Raw genomic sequence first — 14665 nt, 5'->3', positions numbered from 1 at the left:
TGGGATCCCCCTCCAATCCCATCCTTTCGGGGTGCCGGAGGCCCGGGGCTCTTCCCACTTTGTGGACGGGGAGCGGGTTGGGGCCAAGCAGGGAGCGGGCTGGGTGCGGGCAGGGGCCGGGCTGGGTGCGGGCAGGGAGCGGGCAGGGGCCAAGCAGGGAGCGGGCAGGGGCCGGGCTGGGTGCGGGCAGGGAGCGGGGCAGGGGCCGGGCTGGGTGCTGGCAGCGCTGCCCTCCTGCTGCCGCCGCCGCTCCGCCCCGCCGGGGCCCGGACGGGGAGGGCGGGAGGCCGGGACCGGAGCCGGGACCGGAGCCGAGGCCGGGGCGGGCGGCAGCGCTCGGGGCCTCGGGGCTGCTCCGCTGCCGCCGCCGCCGCTCCGGGCCCGCCCGGGCAAAGTCCCTGCGCCATGAGCGGCCGCCGCCCGGCGTTCCCCGGCCTCCCAGGTAGGGCCGGGGCCGCGGGGTTCGGGGGGGCCGCGTTGCCGCTGCGCCCCCCCCCGCACCCAGCGGCCTTCCCCGCAGGGGAGCTGGTGCTGGAGGAGGCGGCGGGCGCGCGGCAGCGCTGCGGTAGCGACGGCTCCGTCCCCGGGACGCTGCTTTGCACCAACCGCCGCGTCGCGTTCGTGCCCGCGCAGGTGCGGCCGGAACGGGAACGGGAACGGGAAAGGGAACGGGAACGGGAACGGGACAAGGAGCGGGAAAGAAACAGGGAATTGCAAAGGATCAGGGAACGGGACAGGGAACGGGAAAGGAACAGGGAATGGGACAAGGGAACAGGAACGAGACAGGGACAGGGAATGAGACAAGGGAACGGGAAAGGGAGCGGGACAGGGAACGGCACCCGGCGTTGCCGCCCGCGCCCCACCCCGGGAAACCCGCAACCCTCATCGTGCTTCAGCCCCATCCCATCCCCATCCCGAACCCCATCGCACAGCTTCCCTACCCCATCCCAGCCCCATCCCGACCCCATCCCAGCTCCATCCCGAGCCCCATCCCACAGCTTCCCTACCCCATCCTGACCCCATCCGAGCCCCATTCCAGCTCCATCCCGAACCCCCTCCCACAGCTTCCCTACCCCATCCTGACCCCATCCCAGCCCCATCGCGACCCCATCCCAGCCCCATCCCGAACCCCATCCCACAGCTTCCCTACCCCATCCTGACCCCATCCCGACCCCATCCCAGCCCCATCCCGGACCCATCCATCCCCACCGGCTGCAGAACCACTGCGTTCTCCTCGGGGCAGGACTCGGGGGGGGGGGTGTCAAGGGCTCAGCTCCAGCCGGGACAGAGCAGCGGGTTCCGGGTCCGGCCGCTTCGCCCTTCCCGGGGGGGCAGCTTCCATCTCTCGCCGCTCTCCCGCAGGGCCCCGGCTCCCCCCGTCCCTTCCTGCCCAGCGAGCACGAGGTGGCGCTTCCCTGCATCCGCAAGCTGGTGGCAGGTAACGGCGGCGCGGTGCGATGAGTCGGGCAGGTCTCAGCGCGCACTGACCCCTCCTCACCGCCCCCTCCCCATTCCAGCCAGCAGCTTCACCAAGCCCAAGGTGCTGACGGGCACCTCCACGCTCAAGTTCATCCCAGAGGAACTGGCCCTTTTCTGCCGGGATTTCCGCCTCCTCCGCTTCCACTTCCATGAGAACGGGCTGGCTCCGCAGGCGTTCCGGGTGAGCAGGGTGGGATGCGGTGGTGACGGCGGGGGGGGGGGTTCCTGGGGTGCTCCACAGCCTCCAGGGCAGAGGTTCTGGGGGGTTCAACCCCATTCCTGTTCTTTGCAGGTCGCCAACGCCATTGCCCAGGCGCGGGAGGCGGCTCCGTGGTTGGGGGATGCAGGTGAGGGATGTGATGGAGCCCGGGCAGAGGATGACGAGGATGAGGATGAGGAGGAGGAGGATGAGGACGGCTCCTCTGCCACGCTGCTCTTCGAGAGCCTGCGGGACTGGGAGAAGGAGCTGAAGCGCCAGGGAGCCGCGGGCTGGAGGGTGAGCGCCGTCAATGAGCGCTTCGACATGGCCCCGAGGTGCGTGCTGGGGACACGCACACGCTGTGGCCCCAAACCACGGCGGGGCAGGAGCACCCAGGCTCCCTCCGCCACCCATAACGGGACGGGGGGGACGCCCGCAGCCTCCCCCGGTACCTGTGGGTGCCCAGCGGGCTCCTGGACCACGACCTCAAGCGGCTTTTCGCGCACTTCGAGGAGCGCCGGGTGCCCGTGAGTGCGGCGGGGGGGGAGGGGCTGAGGGGGTGTTGGGAAGGGGTTTGGGGGGTGACAATGGGGGGGGGGTCCCCGTGTTTGCCCCGCAGCGCCTCTGCTGGCACCACCCGGGCGGCAGCGCCCTGCTCAGAGCCGCCGCCTTCCACGCGGGGTCGGAGCCGGGCAGCGAGGACGCGAGGTGAGTCCCGACGGGGGGGTGAGGGGGTGTCCTGGGGGTGCTGCCCCCAACCCGTCCCCACCCGGGGGTCCCTGTGCCCCACTGCAGGTGCCTGGAGGCGCTGCTGCTGGGCGGCCGCGGGCCCTGCGTGCTGGTGCGCACCGCGGAGCTGCCCGGCCCCGCCGACATCCAGCTCGCACACCTCAAGCTGCGGGCGCTCTGCCTGCCCGGTGAGCGGGGGTTGGGGGGAGCACGGGGACCCCCCATCCCCGACCATGGGGGTCCTGACCCCCCCCATCCCGCGCAGGCGCCGCGGCGGAGGAGAAGTGGCTCTCGGCGCTGGAGGGGACGCGGTGGCTGGACCACGTCCGGTGAGCGAGTGATGGCAACGGGGGGGGGCTTCGGCTCCTGGGGTGCGCACTCGGAACACCCACGATGGATGGAGCGTGTCCGCCCCCAACACTGGTGTCTATGGGGTGATCACAGTGCCCATAGGGACCCAGTTGGGGTGCCCTGACCCCCCCTTTCCATCCCTAAGGAGCTGCTTGAGGAAAGCCGTGGAGGTGGCGTCGCTGCTGGCAGGGAGACGCTGCTCCGTGCTCCTGCAAGGTAGCGCCATGGGGAGCCCCGGCATGGGGGGGCACTGGCGGGGACCCCCCCCCCCCATCACCTCACCCCTCCCCAGAGCCGTCGGACCGGGACCTGAACTGCCTGCTGGCCTCGCTGGTGCAGCTCCTGGGGGACCCCCATTCCCGCACCCTTCCCGGCTTCCAGAGCCTGCTCCAGCGGGAATGGGTGGCAGCCGGACACCCCTTTCCCCACCGGCTGGGGCTCCTCCGTTGTGACAGCCCCTGGGAGGAGGTGAGGCCTCCCCCTGCATCCCACCACCCATCCCTTCCACGGGGGGCGGGGGGGGGATGTGACCAGTGTGGGTCCCCCCATTGCCAGGCTCCCGTTTTCCTGCTGTTCCTGGACTGCACGTGGCAGCTGGTGCGGCAATTCCCGGCGGCGTTCGGCTTCACCGAGGCCTACCTGCTGGCCCTGCACGACAGCAGCTTCACCCCCTACTTCAGCACCTTCCTCTTCAGCTGCCAGCGGCAGCGGGGCCACGGCAGCCCGGTGAGCTGAGGGGGGCAGCACAGCATGGCCCCAGGAACGGGGCTGCAGGGATGGGCTGGGAGGTGGATCCTTGGATGGGCTCAGGGATGGGTTTGGTTTCACAGATGGATCCTTCCCATTCTGCTTGTCTGGGGTTAGGGATGGGCTTGGGTTCAGGGATGGATCCTTCCCATCACGCTTGGCCGGGTTCAGGGATGGGGTTTGGAATCGATCCTCCCCATCCCACTTGGCTGAGTTTGGGGATCAGTTCGGAGATGGATCCTTCCCCATCCTGCTTGGTCAGGTTCAGGGATGGGTTTGGGTTTGGAGATGGATCCTCCCAATCCTGCTTGGTCGGGTTCAGGGATGGGTTTGGGTTCAGAGATGGATCTTTCCCGATCCTTCTTGACCAGGTTCAGGGATGGGTTTGGGTTCAGAGATGGATTCTCCCCATCCTGCTTGGTCGGGTTCAGGGATGGGTTTGGGTTCAGAGATGGATCCTCCCCATCCTGCTTGGTCAGGTTCAGGGATGGGTTTGGGTTCAGAGATGGATCCTCCCCATCCTGCTTGGTCAGGTTCAGGGATGAGTTTGGGTTCAGAGATGGATTCTCCCCATCCTGCTTGGTCAGGTTCAGGGATGGGTTTGGGTGCAGAGATGGATCCCTCTTGGCCGCATCCCTCCGTGCCTCAGTTTCCCCACTTGGGGATTGCTCCCACCTCAAGCTCCCGTGTCCCCCCTGCAGCACCGGCCCCGCAGCCAAAGCTACCGCCCGGTGAGCAGGGCCCAGGAGCCCGGTGCCGCGGCGCTGCCGGAGGTCTGGGAATGGGGCCTGCGCTACAGCCGGCAGCAGCGGGAGCGCTTCCGGAACCCGGTGGGAGCTGCCTTGGGAACCCCCGGCACTGCAGAGCCCCAGCCCAGCGTGAGTCAGGGCTCGGCTCCGGGGGGGCTGCTCCATGGGGAGGGCACCCACGTGCTGCAGGAGACTCCCCCATCCTGCTCTCCTCGTGCACCTGGGGCGCTCTGCATGGAGTCCTACAATGGGTTGGGTTCAAGGGACCTTAAAGCTCATCCAGCTCCAACCCCTGCCATCCAACCCACCCGTGTCCGGCCATCCAACCCCATATCCATCCATCCAACCTCACATCCACCCATCCAACCCCATGTCCATCCATCACGAAACCATGTCCATCCACCCAACCCCATATCCATTCACCCAATCTCACATCCACCCATCCAACCCCACATCCATCCATCCCAAAACCGTGTCCATCCATCCAACCCCGTATCCATTCACCCAATCTCACATCCACCCATCCAACCTCACATCCACCCAACCAACCCCATGTCCATCCATCCCAAAACTGTGCCCATTCACCTAACCCCATGTCCACCCATCCAACCCCATGCCCACCCATCCAACCCCATGTCCATCCACCAGGACCCCATGCCCATCCATCCAACCCCATGCCCATCCATCCAACCCCATGTCCATCCATCCAACCCCATGTCCATCCATCCAACCCCATGCCCACCCATCCAACCCCATGTCCATCCATCCAACCCCATGTCCACGCATCCAACCCCATGTCCATCCATCCAACCCCATGCCCACCCATCCAACCCCATGTCCATCCACCAGGACCCCATGCCCATCCATCCAACCCCATGCCCATCCATCCAACCCCATGTCCATCCATCCAACCCCATCCCCATCCATCCTTCCACTGCAGCAGGTTGCTCCAAGCCCTGCCCACGCTGGCCCTGACCCCCTTCCTGTTGCCATGTGCCCCCCCAGCGTTGCCCCATCCCAGGTTTCGCCCCCATTCCCCCTGGCTTCCCCCTGATCCCTGTTCCCCCTCTGTTCCCAGCCTGCCAGCCCCTGGCCGGGTGCAGGGCCCGGGCCCGTGTTCCTGCTCACCAAGGGCTCGCTCTCAGCCCAGCCCCTGCCCTGGAGGAGCGGCCGCCCCCCCCCGCACCGCTCCCGCTGGGCCCCGAGCCTGGAGAGCCTGGGGGAGCCGGGGGGGGGGCGGCCCCCCCCTGGGCTGCTGCTGCCCTGCGCCGCGGGCCCCTCCGTGCGGCTCTGGGCACGCTGCTACCTGCGAGGGCTGCCCGAGGCTCAGGTACCGTGTACGGGGGACAGGGGCACGGCCCAGCCTCACATCTACCCTCCAACTGCATGTGCACCCATCCAACCCTTACCCACCCATCCATCCATCCAACCCTTATCCATCCATCCAACCGTTATCCATCCATCCAACCATTATCCATCCATCCATCCACCTATCCAACCCTTATCCATCCATCCAACCGTTATCCATCCATCCAACCATTATCCATCCATCCATCCACCTATCCAACCCTTATCCATCCATCCAACCGTTATCCATCCATCCAACCATTATCCATCCATCCATCCACCTATCCAACCCTTATCCATCCATCCAACCGTTATCCATCCATCCAACCATTATCCATCCATCCATCCAACCCTTATCCATCCATCCAACCCTGTATCCATCCACCCATCCATCCATCTACCCATCCAACACTTATCCATCCACCCATCCAACCCTGTATCCACCCATCCATCCAACCCTTACCCACCCATCCAACCATTATCCATCCATCCAAACCTGTATCCATCCACCCATCCATCCATCTATCTACCCATCCAACACTTATCCATCCACCCATCCAACCCTGTATCCACCCATCCATCCAACCCTTACCCACCCATCCAACCCTTATCCATCCATCCATCCAACCCTTATAGACTCATCCAACCGTTATCCATCCATCCAACCCTTACCCACCCACCCATCCAACCCTTATGACCCATCCTACCCTCATCCACCCATCCATCCAACCGTTATCCATCCACCCATCCAACCCTTATCCATTCATCCAACCATTATCCATCCATCCATACATCCAACCCTTTATCCATCCATCCATTATCCATCCATCCATCTATCCATCCATCCATCCAACCCTTATCTATCCATCCAACCGTTATCCATCCATCCATCCAACCCTTATCCATCCATCCAACCCTTATCCATTCATCCAACCCTTACCCATCTATCCAACCCTTATAAATCCATCCAACCCTTAGCCATTCATCAAACCCTTATCCACCCATCCAACCCCATATCCATCTATCCAACCCTCATCCATCCATCCAACTCAGTATCCATCCATCCAACCCTTTATCCATCCATCCTACCCTTATCTATTCGTCCAAGCCTGTATTTGTCCGTCCATCCATCCATCCATCCAACCCTTATCCATCCATCCAACCCTTATCCGTTCATCCAACCCTTATCCCTCCATCCATCCATCCCTTATCCACCCATCCAACCCTGTATCCATCCATCTATCCCTTATCCACCCATTCAACCCTTATCTATCCATCCATCCATCCCTTATCCACCCATTCAACCCTTATCCATCCATCCATCCATCCCTTATCCACCCATTCAACCCTTATCCACCCATTCAACCCTTATCCATTCATCCAATTCTTATCCACCCATCCAATTCTTATCCACCCATCCAACCCTGTATCCATCCATCCAACCCTTACCCATCCATCCAACCCTTATCCATCCACCCATCCAACCCCATATCCATCCATCCAACCCTTATCCATTCATTCATCCAACCCTTATCCACCCATCCAACCCCATATCCATCCATCTATCCAACCCTTATCCATCCATGCAACCCTGTGTCTATCCATCCAACCCTGTATCCATCCATCCAACCCTTATCTACCTCTCCAAACCTTATCTATTCATCCAACCCTGTATCCATCCATCCATCCATTCAACTCTTATCCATCCATCCAACTCTGTATCCATGTATCCATCCATCCATCCATCCCAATGTCCATCCATCCCACCTCATGTCCATCCACCCAACCCCATATCCATCCACCCAACCCCATGTCAATCCATCCTACCCCATATCCATCCATCCATCCCTGCATCCATCCATCCCACCCCATATCCATCCATCCACCCAACCCCATGTCCATCCATCCCTGCATCCATCCATCCCACCCCATATCCATCCATCCCACTCACCCCCCATGTGCCTCCCTGTCTCCCGCAGCACGGGCGCTTCGCTCCGTCTCCGGCCGGGCTGGCGGAGGAGCTGCTGCTGCTGCAGGCCCGGCTCAGCGCCCTCACTGCCTGAGGACACGGACCCGGGATGGGACCGGGGAATGGGCCCCCGCCATGGGGAGGAGCCCGGGATGGGACCCGGGAATGGGCCCCCGCCATGGGGAGGAGCCCGGGATGGGACCGGGGAATGGGCCCCCGCCATGGGGAGGAGCCAGGGATGGGACCCGGGAATGGGCCCCCGCCATGGGGAGGAGCCCGGGATGGGACCTGGGAATGGGCCCCTGCTATGGGGAGGAGCCCGGGATGGGATCCCCCAGCACCCGCTGGATCCTTGCCTCCCATTAAACTCCTGCTACCTCCGTGGAGCTTTGGCTGCTCGGGGCTGGATGCGCCCGTCCGGAGCGTGGGGGGGGCTGCGAGGGGGTGCAGGAGGGGACCCCGGCACTGGGGTTCCCCTGGTACTGGGATCCTTTGGCACTGGGATCTCCCGGCATTGGGATTCCCTGGGAATTGGCACCCCCCAGCACTGGGATCTCTCTGGACCAGGATCCTTCAGCATTGGGGTTCCCCTGGTATTGGGATCCTTCAGCACTGGGATACCCCAGCACCGGGATCCCTCAACACCGGGATCCCTCAGCACCGGGATACCCCAGCACCGGGATCCCTCAGCACCGGGATCCCGGGCACTGAGACCCCTGCCTCCGAGGGCGCCATCGCCGCTGCTCACGACAGGCGCTATCGCGACAGAGCCGCGCGCCCCCGCCCACACCCAGCATGGCCGCCGCGCCTCCCCCGCGCGCTGCCGTGACGTCACCTCCCGTCCGCGGGAGGTGCAGGGGAAGGGGAGGGGCGGGGCTGGCGCCCGCGGTGACGTCACCGCGTGCTGCGCCGTTGCGTGACGGCGACGGCACCGCGAGGGCGGGAGCGGGAAGGGGGTAAAGATGGCGGCGGGGCCGATCTCGGAGCGCAACCAGGGTGAGCGCAGGGGTGGGGGAGGGAGAGCGAGGGGCCGGGATGGGGCCGTGAGGGACCGGGGGGGTCTGTGAGGGACAGGGGATGGGGTCTATGGGGACCGGGGTTGGGGGTCTGTGAGGGACCGGGGATGGGGTCTATGGGGACCGGGGTTGGGGGTCTGTGAGGGACCGGGGATGGGGATCTATGAGGGGCCGGAGATGGGGATCTATGAGGGGCGGGGGGGTCTATGAGGGATCGGCGATGGGGATCTGTGAGGGGCCGGAGATGGGGGTCTATGAGGGGCGGGCATGGGGTTCTATGAGGGACAGGGCATGGGGTTCTATGAGGGACCGGGGATGGGGGTCTATGAGGGGCCGGGGGGGGTCTATGAGGGGCAGCGGGGGTGTCTGTGAGGAGCCTCTGTGCTGCCTGTGCACACCCAGAGCCTTGGTCTGGCCAGGCCCGATACGTGCGGTGGTGGGATCTGGGATGGAGGGGTCCGGGTTTCCTTAGGGAGAAGGGGGCACAGCGGGGGATGAGGCGGGGGGGGGAGGCCTCTGCCTTTGCCTCGGGTGCTGCTGCTCACTCAGGTTTGCTTCCCCCCGTGCAGACGCCACGGTGTACGTGGGGGGGCTGGACGAGAAGGTGAGCGAGCCGCTGCTCTGGGAGCTCTTCCTCCAGGCAGGCCCCGTGGTCAACACCCACATGCCCAAAGACCGGGTGACGGGGCAGCACCAAGGTGAGAGCCCCGGGAGCACTGCGGGGGGAGGAGGGCCCCGGGGGAGGGAGGGGAAGGACCCCATGGGGGGGGGATTATCTCCCTTTAAGAGGGGGGTTTGGGGCTCCTCACCCCTCACTCAAGCAGGTCTCAAGCTCTGCCTTGGGGCCCATTGCAGGCTATGGCTTCGTGGAATTCCTCAGCGAGGAGGACGCGGATTATGCCATTAAGATCATGAACATGATCAAGCTGTACGGGAAGCCCATCCGAGTGAACAAAGCCTCAGCCCACAACAAAAACCTGGACGTGGGGGCCAACATCTTCATCGGCAACCTGGACCCTGAGATCGACGAGAAGCTGCTCTACGACACCTTCAGCGCCTTCGGGGTCATCCTGCAGACACCCAAGATCATGCGAGACCCCGACACGGGCAACTCCAAGGGTTACGCCTTCATCAACTTTGCCAGCTTTGATGCCTCGGATGCTGCCATCGAGGCCATGAACGGACAGTACCTCTGCAACAGGCCCATCACCGTGTCCTACGCCTTCAAGAAGGATTCCAAGGGCGAGCGGCACGGCTCGGCCGCCGAGCGCCTGCTGGCAGCGCAGAACCCGCTCTCGCAGGCGGATCGGCCCCATCAGCTCTTTGCTGATGCTCCTCCTCCTCCCTCCGTCCCCACCCCTGTTGTCACCACGCTGGGACCCGGCGTCACCCCCCCAGGTGGGTAAATGGGGGGTAGAATGGGTTGGGCTGGAGAGGAGCTTAAGCTCATCCAGCTCCAACCCCTGCCATGGGCAGGGACCCCTTCCACTGGAGCAGGATGCTCCAAGCCCCTGTGTCCAACCTGGCCTTGAGCACTGCCAGGGATGGGGCAGCCACAGCTTCTCCATTCAGCGCATTCCAGTGTCCCAGCACCCTCACTTCTTCCTTATCTCCAACCTAAATCCCCCTGTTCCAGTCTGAACCCATCACCCCTTGTCCTGTTGCTCCAGTCCCTGATGAAGGCCCCTCTCCAGCATCCTTGCAGCCCCCTTCAGACACTGGAAGCTGCTCTGAGCTCTCCACAGCTTCTCTTTTCCAGGCTGAGCAGCCCCAGCTCTGTTGTTGTTGCCTCATGTGGAGCTGCTGCTGGTGAATTATTATCACCTTTTTGGGTTGCTTTTTCCACCTCACCACATTCCCGCTGTTTCTCTTCCCAGGTCTCCCGCCACCAGGATCATTCCCACCTCCGGTGCCTCCCCCTGGAGCGATGCCTCCCGGGATGCCTCCTGCCATGCCACCCCCTCCCATGCCACCCGGCGCTGGTGCCCCCGGGCCCCCCTCTGGGGCTGCACCCACCGCGGGGCACCCACCTCACCCGCACCCCTTCCCTCCGGGTGGATTGCACCATCCAGGTAAGCCTGAGCACCTTTACGTGGATGAACTCTTCCCAGTATCCAACCTAAACCTCCCCTGGTTCAGCTTGAGGCCATCTCCTCTTGTGCCTTCCCCTGGGAGCAGAGCCCAGCACCCTCCTGGCTCCATCCTCCTGGCAGGCAGTTGTAGGGAGCGATCAGGTCCCCCCGAGCCTTCTTTTCTCCATCTAAACCCCCGCGCCATCCCCAGTTCTTGGGAGTGGGATAAGTTCTCCTCCCAGTCCCCTTCTCCTCCTTTTGCTTCCCTGAGTTTCCCCTTGTGTAAAATGGGGATGTTTTTAGGGCTCCCAACTCCACATCCTCCCCCAGGGTGATGCTCTCTGCAGCCTGGTGAAGGAACAGGGAGAGGCTGCATAGAAGCGAGTGCTTCACCCCCCTGGTGCTGCGCCTGCGTTCTGGAGTCCTCTGCTGGGTGTTCTAAACTGTGTTAGAAAATAGCCTGGAGCAGGGGCCCAGCAGGATTTGGGAAGCTCTTTGGTGATGTAGGAAGTTGTGCCTTGCTGGGAAGCATCCACTTGGGTCAAGACAGGAGTTTCCTTGCGCTGTGAAGGTGCAGGATGCAGGAGGGCATGGTCTGGTGCAGGTGTTGGAGGTCTTGGGTGCTGTTCTGGTCCTTCAAAACCCCAGAAATCCCGAATCCTTGGCCTGCGAACCCCAACCCCTTTGTTAACATCCTGGACAAAGCTCCAGATCTTCCTCATTTTCCTCTGGTGTGAATTAATTCCAGTAAGTGGGAACTTTCTCCTCGCAGTCTGCAGCTTCGCAGGCTAATTCCAGACATGAGCACAGAATGTTTCTTGGGTTTCCTGCCATTTTTAGCCCTGTATTCCCGGGGAGTGAGCAGTGTGGATGTGGAGGCTCTAGGTTTAGATGCAAATGGAATTTGCCGTTTAATTTGGGGTTTCTTTGCATCAATCCTGCCTGCTCTGAACCCAGCCCTGCACCGGGCCCTTCTCCCCCCGTGGCTGATTAGGGGTCTTTGTGTACTGGTGGCTCTGGCTTTGTGAGGGACCAGATGGCTGCTGCTGATTCCCGATTACAAAAGGGATTTCCAGGCTTTAGAGGAGCCAATTACACCCGGCAGAGGGAAGCCTGAGGGAGCATTTGCACAGCCAGGCCTTGCGGAGCCACGATGAGCATCTGAAGAGAGGGGAAGTGGTGGTTGCTTGGGTTTGAGAGGGAGAAGAGGAATAGGGGAAAAGTAGGTTTGGGGGAGCCTGGTTTCTGTGCTCGGAGCAGAGCAAGCTTCAAGTGCAGGGAGCCTGCCCCAAATCCCTGTGGGAAGCGATTCCTTACTGAGCCCCATCCCAGGGCCACGCCACATTGGGCATCACCACACACAATGACATCCAAGTGGCATTTACTGGGTCTGTTGCTTTCTGTGGGGGAGCTTTGCATTTCCTCCTCTTTAACCTCCTTTTCCATGGAATGATTTGGGTTGGAAGGGACCTTAAAGCTCATCCAGCTCCATCCTCTGCCATTGGCAGGGACACCTTCCATAGAGCAGCTTGCTCCAAGCCCCTGTGTCCAACCTGGCCTTGAGCACTGCCAGGGATGGGGCAGCCACAGCTTCTCCCTTTAACCCATTCCAGTGTCCTAGCACCCACATGGTGAAGAACTTCCTAAGATCTCCTCTAACTCTTCCCTCTTCTAGTTGTAAGCTGTTTCTCCTCATCCCATCCCTCCATCCCTTGTACAAAGCCCCTCTCCAGCCTTCTCGTAGCCCGTTTAGGCACTGGGAGCTCCTCTAAGCTTCTGCCCTTGCTGTGGGCATCCTTTAATGTGTTGTTCCCATAGGAATCCCTCCCATGCAAGTGCACCATGGACCGCCAGGGATGGCCCAGCATCACCCAGGACCCCCAGGCTCTGGAGGCCAGCCCCCCCCACGGCCCCCGCCTGGCATGCCGCACCCTGGGCCCCCACCCATGGGTATGCCGCCCCGAGGACCTCATTTTGGGTCTCCCATGGGTAAGTGGGTGCCTGCAGGAGGATGGGGGGTGTGTGCTTTGCTATGGGTGGGATCAGTGCTTGGTGCCCATTGTTCCGAGCTCAAGGAGGGTGGATGGGAAGGAGGCGATGCCGGAGGTGTCCTGGAGCAAGACCTGCTAAGCCAGGGTGTCCCAGGGCATTCCCTGTGCCCACTGTGATGTGGGGATCTGCACTATGGTGATGTCCCCCCATCTCACACTGGGATAGCAGCAGGGGAGGTTCCTGAGGCCTGTGGGATCTTCAGGGAGACTCTGCCAGGATCTGCTGGTAGAGGGGGAATGTTGGCCCGAACCGTGGGCACCCCTGGCTGGGGTTTGGGGGGGGGATTGGCTGTTCCATGTGTCCCCACGGTGCTAAACTCCTCTGCTCTGTCCCCACAGGTCACCCAGGCCCCATGCCCCACCACGGCATGCGTGGGCCTCCTCCACTGATGCCTCCCCACGGCTACAACGGGCCCCCTCGCCCACCACCCTACGGCTACCAGAGGGTCCCCCTTCCCCCCCGGCCTGCACAGAGGCCCCCCGGGGTGCCCCCCCGGGGGCCCTTGAGGGGTCCCCTGCCCTGAGCGTGGCTGTGACGAGGCCCCCTCCCTGCTGGGGACCCTCCTCAATGTGTCCTCAAGCTTTCATTCCTCCCTGTGCTAACACATCCCCATCCAGGAGGGGCAGGGCCCCCCTCCCCGGTCCCACCTCCCACCTCTGCCTTTCCCTCTCTGCATCTTGTTCCCCGTGGGGTTTTGTAGTGTTCATTTTCCCTCCTTTCCCACTTCTCCCAGCCCTGAAGCTGCTTCACGGTGCTTTGAGGAGGATTTGGGGTTTTTTCTATGTAAAGCAGCGAGCTCCCCTTTACAAATAAAGTGTTCTCTGAAGCAGGGGCTCTGCGAGCAGGGGGCTCTGCCTGTCTGGCACTGGGGAGCTGCTGACTCAGGAGCAGCCACGTGTAGTAAGTGATGGCCAGAGAAACCCAGTGCCTGTGCTGGGAAATGGGGAGGGAAGTGGGATTGCTCCGTCGCTCCTGCTCCCATTGCCTTTGGCACATGAGGAGCCACTGCAGGATCTCGAGATGAACTGGAAGGGCTCTGCACTGACCTCAGCTGCTCTGCTGTGGAATCCCAGAGTGGTTTGGGTTGGAATTTACCTTAAAGCTCATCCAGTTCCACGGGCAGGGACACCTTCCACTGAAGCAGCTTGCTCCAAGCCCCATCCAGCCTGGCCTTGAGCACTGCCAGGGATGGGGCAGCTTCTCTGTTCAACCCCTTCTGGTGTCCCAGCACCTTCACAAGGAAGAGCTTCTGCCCAAGAGCTTATCTTTGTCAGCTTAAGGCCATTCCAAGCATTAATCCTTGTTTTCCCTGTTGAAGAGGGGAATTCCCGTGGTCCAGACAGGCTGGGAGGAAGTGAGGACATCTGTAACCCTCTCACTTGTTTCCAGTCAGGAAATCGGGAAGAGTCCAGCTTGGCCTAGGATGATGTATGCATGAGGGGATGGAGGCTGTGTGCAGCTTGCGATTGCCACGATTGCCCTGATGCTCCTGGTTTTATCCCCGTGGCAAATCCAACACACTTGGAGGCCCTTGGGACAGGCAGGAGCCATTCCCTGTCCCTGCCACCATGCATTTTGCTCCAGTGATGCCCATTAAAGCCTCAGGGCTGAGCCTGAGCTCGGACACAGCAGGGAGGGGGGACCCTGGTGACAATGTGGCACATGAGTCACAGCCTGACAGGCCCGGGGGGCCGCGGGGAAGCTGCGCTCACCAGTGCAGCCCAGGCCAATGCGGCTCCGTGCTGGGGCGCGTGATGAGCCCCGGATGCAGCAGCAGGGATGCAGCATCAGCCTCTCCTGTGTCCCCCCTTGTGGGGGTGCTCCCAACAGGAGCTCTGTTCCTCAGCTTCCAGTCCCTGTGCTGGTGCTGCTGGTGTGGGCTGGTCCCCGGCCCCATCTGCATGGTCTGAGAGCTGAGTTCCTGCTGTCCCAGGCTGGGTTTGGCCTCCAGGACA

The 14665-nt window shown here is 62.5% G+C and overlaps 2 protein-coding genes across 3 annotated transcripts; both read left to right on the top strand.

The window, feature by feature from the left end:
• Window positions 1–301: 301 nt before the first annotated feature.
• On the top strand, window positions 302–7725 carry MTMR11 (myotubularin related protein 11). 2 transcript variants are annotated; one of them, XM_061364402.1, is made up of 15 exons: window positions 302–442; window positions 521–633; window positions 1363–1438; window positions 1518–1660; window positions 1772–2013; window positions 2118–2205; window positions 2298–2386; window positions 2474–2595; window positions 2673–2736; window positions 2904–2974; window positions 3051–3226; window positions 3314–3484; window positions 4207–4383; window positions 5333–5584; window positions 7581–7725. In XM_061364402.1, exons 1-15 carry the CDS (start codon window positions 406–408, stop codon window positions 7662–7664), a joined length of 1905 nt encoding a protein of 634 aa, XP_061220386.1. In that variant the 5' UTR covers window positions 302–405; the 3' UTR covers window positions 7665–7725. The 2 variants fall into 2 exon arrangements, with proteins under 2 accessions (XP_061220386.1, XP_061220387.1); XM_061364403.1 differs by lacking the exon at window positions 4207–4383.
• Window positions 7726–8505: 780 nt separating this feature from the next.
• SF3B4 (splicing factor 3b subunit 4) lies at window positions 8506–13536 on the top strand. The gene is made up of 6 exons (XM_061364405.1): window positions 8506–8566; window positions 9156–9284; window positions 9442–9984; window positions 10464–10658; window positions 12477–12647; window positions 13049–13536. Exons 1-6 carry the CDS (start codon window positions 8533–8535, stop codon window positions 13231–13233), a joined length of 1257 nt encoding a protein of 418 aa, XP_061220389.1. The 5' UTR covers window positions 8506–8532; the 3' UTR covers window positions 13234–13536.
• Window positions 13537–14665: the final 1129 nt, after the last annotated feature.

This window comes from Neopsephotus bourkii, unplaced genomic scaffold, assembly GCF_033783945.1.
Source record: "Neopsephotus bourkii isolate Nb327-2 ecotype Australia unplaced genomic scaffold, CSIRO-AGI_Nbou_v1 NB_1233, whole genome shotgun sequence".
Lineage (NCBI taxonomy): Eukaryota > Metazoa > Chordata > Aves > Psittaciformes > Psittacidae > Neopsephotus > Neopsephotus bourkii.
The sequence above is the reverse complement of the archived record's forward strand: the minus strand, read 5'-3'. Positions and strand labels throughout refer to the sequence as shown.